This window comes from Pollicipes pollicipes, unplaced genomic scaffold (assembly GCF_011947565.3).
Source record: "Pollicipes pollicipes isolate AB1234 unplaced genomic scaffold, Ppol_2.1 Scaffold_7261;HRSCAF=8764_pilon_pilon_pilon, whole genome shotgun sequence".
Classification (NCBI taxonomy): domain Eukaryota; kingdom Metazoa; phylum Arthropoda; class Thecostraca; order Pollicipedomorpha; family Pollicipedidae; genus Pollicipes; species Pollicipes pollicipes.
In genome coordinates this window covers 61637209-61639686 of record NW_023597054.1, presented here as the reverse complement: position 1 = coordinate 61639686, position 2478 = coordinate 61637209, and the positions used below count along the sequence as shown (strand labels likewise).

The window sequence follows — 2478 nt, the reverse complement described above, 5'->3', positions numbered from 1 at the left end:
CTCGAGTCTGGATAGTTTTCGGGGAAGTCTCAATAATTGTCAGCCTAGTTCCCGGGATCGACGCTTTGAGGTCTTAACTTTCTACGGAAGAAAGTCTGCCTAATTATGACTGCCACAATCGTCGCACACCGGCTGAACAGACTCGGTCTTTTAACCTCGTGACCCCACACCTCCAGCTATCATCCTCTTTCGAGGAAGCCCGAACCCTACCAACCCCACTCCGGAAACTTTGGTCACATTGACGTGCGGCTCGAATGACAGCCTCTGGTCGGACGCTGCCCAAACAGCGGCTCTGCGCCGCTAATGAGGCTAAGTCATGCCAGCTGACCCCTCACAGGCCCGCACGGGCCGGCGAGCGGCGGCGCCGCGGCGGCAGTCGCGTCACCGACTCACGCGCGCCCGGCCCGCCCAAAGGCCGCGAGCGTGCGAAAGGACAATCAGCCAAACGAGCCTTTCCGTCAGCGCACGGGGCCGCCACATGGCCAACGCTCCGGTGCCAGGCACGACCACCGCTAGGCCAATTTGCGGCCGCCGCTAACGCACAATGCCCACTGTCCGATCAGCCGATATGTGAAACGCAGGGGCTGACGGTGATGCGGGCGCTGCGGCGACGGAACGCCCCCTCCTCCCGACCCTCTTTCCCAGGCGGACCGAAGATTCGCCGGCGGCGTCAACAGGTCAGCCGACCGGCCGCCGCGCACTGACCTTTATGCATGCCGGTGAATTTGTCCTTGAGCACGGTCAGCTCGTAGATGCTGCCGAACTCCTCGAACATGGGCCGCAGGTCGCGCTCCTCCAGATGGCGCGGGATCTGGCCGATGAAGAGCTTCACGGCGTCCGGTTCCTTGTGGGCCGGCGCCGGCTCTCCGCCCAGCTTCGCCAGCAGCGGCGGTTGCGGGTAGGGCGCGTAGTAGCCCGGCTCTGACACCAGCCCGCCCGGCACGGCCGCCATGTTGTACAGCATGCTGAGCAGTCCGCCGCCCGCGCCGCCCGCCAGTCCGCACGACAGCACGGCACGCAACCCCGTCCGTTCGCCGCCGCCGCTCCCCGTCAACCGACCGCCGCGGGCGCGCGCTAGCGTCTGGCGCCGCCGCCGGCGGCGGTGCCCCCCCCCCCCCCCTAATTGATCGGGGATGGTCACGCGCTCACTGCGGCGCCGGCGCTCGCGAGTTCGCGCCCGCCCGCTCGAGCGCTGATGAGAAGGCGTGTCATATTCATCACGGCCGTGCGCCTTGTGATGAGGATACGTGGAGCTATCTCATGCGAGCGGATTCTGTCATCTAGCTGAAGGGCAACAGCTGGTGCCCTCCTGAAGGCTGGTGAAACTAACTCCAAAATGCATACGTGTATCTGAAGACTTGCCTTTGAATTTGCGTTTTCGTGACATTCAGCACGCATTTGGCATAAGCGCTGTCCACAAATTGAAGTGCGGCGCACATGCAAATTTTCATAACAGGGGCCACTTGCCAGTCAGCCTGAAATAAGCCATTACCCTCAACATATATAAAGATAAGTGCCAACCAAAGCATACGCATTGTTTGCTAACGCATGCAACAACTACAACCAACCAGCAACTACAACCGAGCGAGGAAGAGCACGACACCGTACAGGCAGCGGAAAAAGCGGTTCAAGATAGATCAGCCTATCCGCTTATCAGTTATCGTTAGTTTATTTGCTCTTGAACGACGCACCGTCTGGGAGCAGACAGGCCACATCGGCACGACACTGCCGTGCCATCCCGTCACCGGGTCACCTAACGACACCCTGCTCCACATGTGGTCCCCGGGGATTACGGCACAGTAGGATGGTGTGTGTGCCAATGGGCTTGCGACGCACTCAGCTGCTGAGAACACATGGCGCCGCCTGCCTCACACCCTGCAGGGGGAGAGGCAGGCGGCAGGGGAAGCGAACCCCGATCCTCTGGTTTCCCCAGACGCGCAGCATATCCACTTCACTAACGGTACCCCCAGTGTGGTAGCGGGTGCTACTGAACACTCTGAGACACACTCCTCTGGTTCATATGCAGACGTGGCGAAATATTGTGCACTGTAAAAAGCGGTTTGGGAAGGGGCGACGAACTTTTTATTTCAAACTGCTCGGAATCGTCGCGTCGTTTCATCTAGAAATGCGTGGCTCCTTCTTAAATTTCGAGCACTTCCACATCTTTCACATCAAAGAGGTTTGTGATAAGATGGCAAACATCAAATTGGTTGGAAGTAACAATGACGGCAATGAGTTTAACGGGTGCAATGCCATGCTTTACACATAATTTACTTCCAATATGAAGTCATTCGTCTTTCAACTGTCGAGGATGCGAAAACTGTTCAGCAGCACGAGAAGGCTCGTCATACATACAAACAAATGATTTCTCGTTTGCTTATAATAATTGCATTGCATTTTTCAATAAGTGTCGTCAAATGACATCATTCAACATTGTTAAATTCCTTTGGTGCACCAAAATGGATTCATATTGCTACT

General features: G+C 57.3%; 1 protein-coding gene across 1 annotated transcript; it reads right to left on the bottom strand.

Moving 5' to 3' along the window:
* Positions 1–670: 670 nt before the first annotated feature.
* LOC119111711 (CUGBP Elav-like family member 3-B) lies at positions 671–1032 on the bottom strand. The gene has a single exon (XM_037235516.1). The coding sequence runs from the start codon at positions 962–964 to the stop codon at positions 671–673; it is 294 nt and encodes a 97-aa protein (XP_037091411.1). The 5' UTR covers positions 965–1032.
* Positions 1033–2478: the final 1446 nt, after the last annotated feature.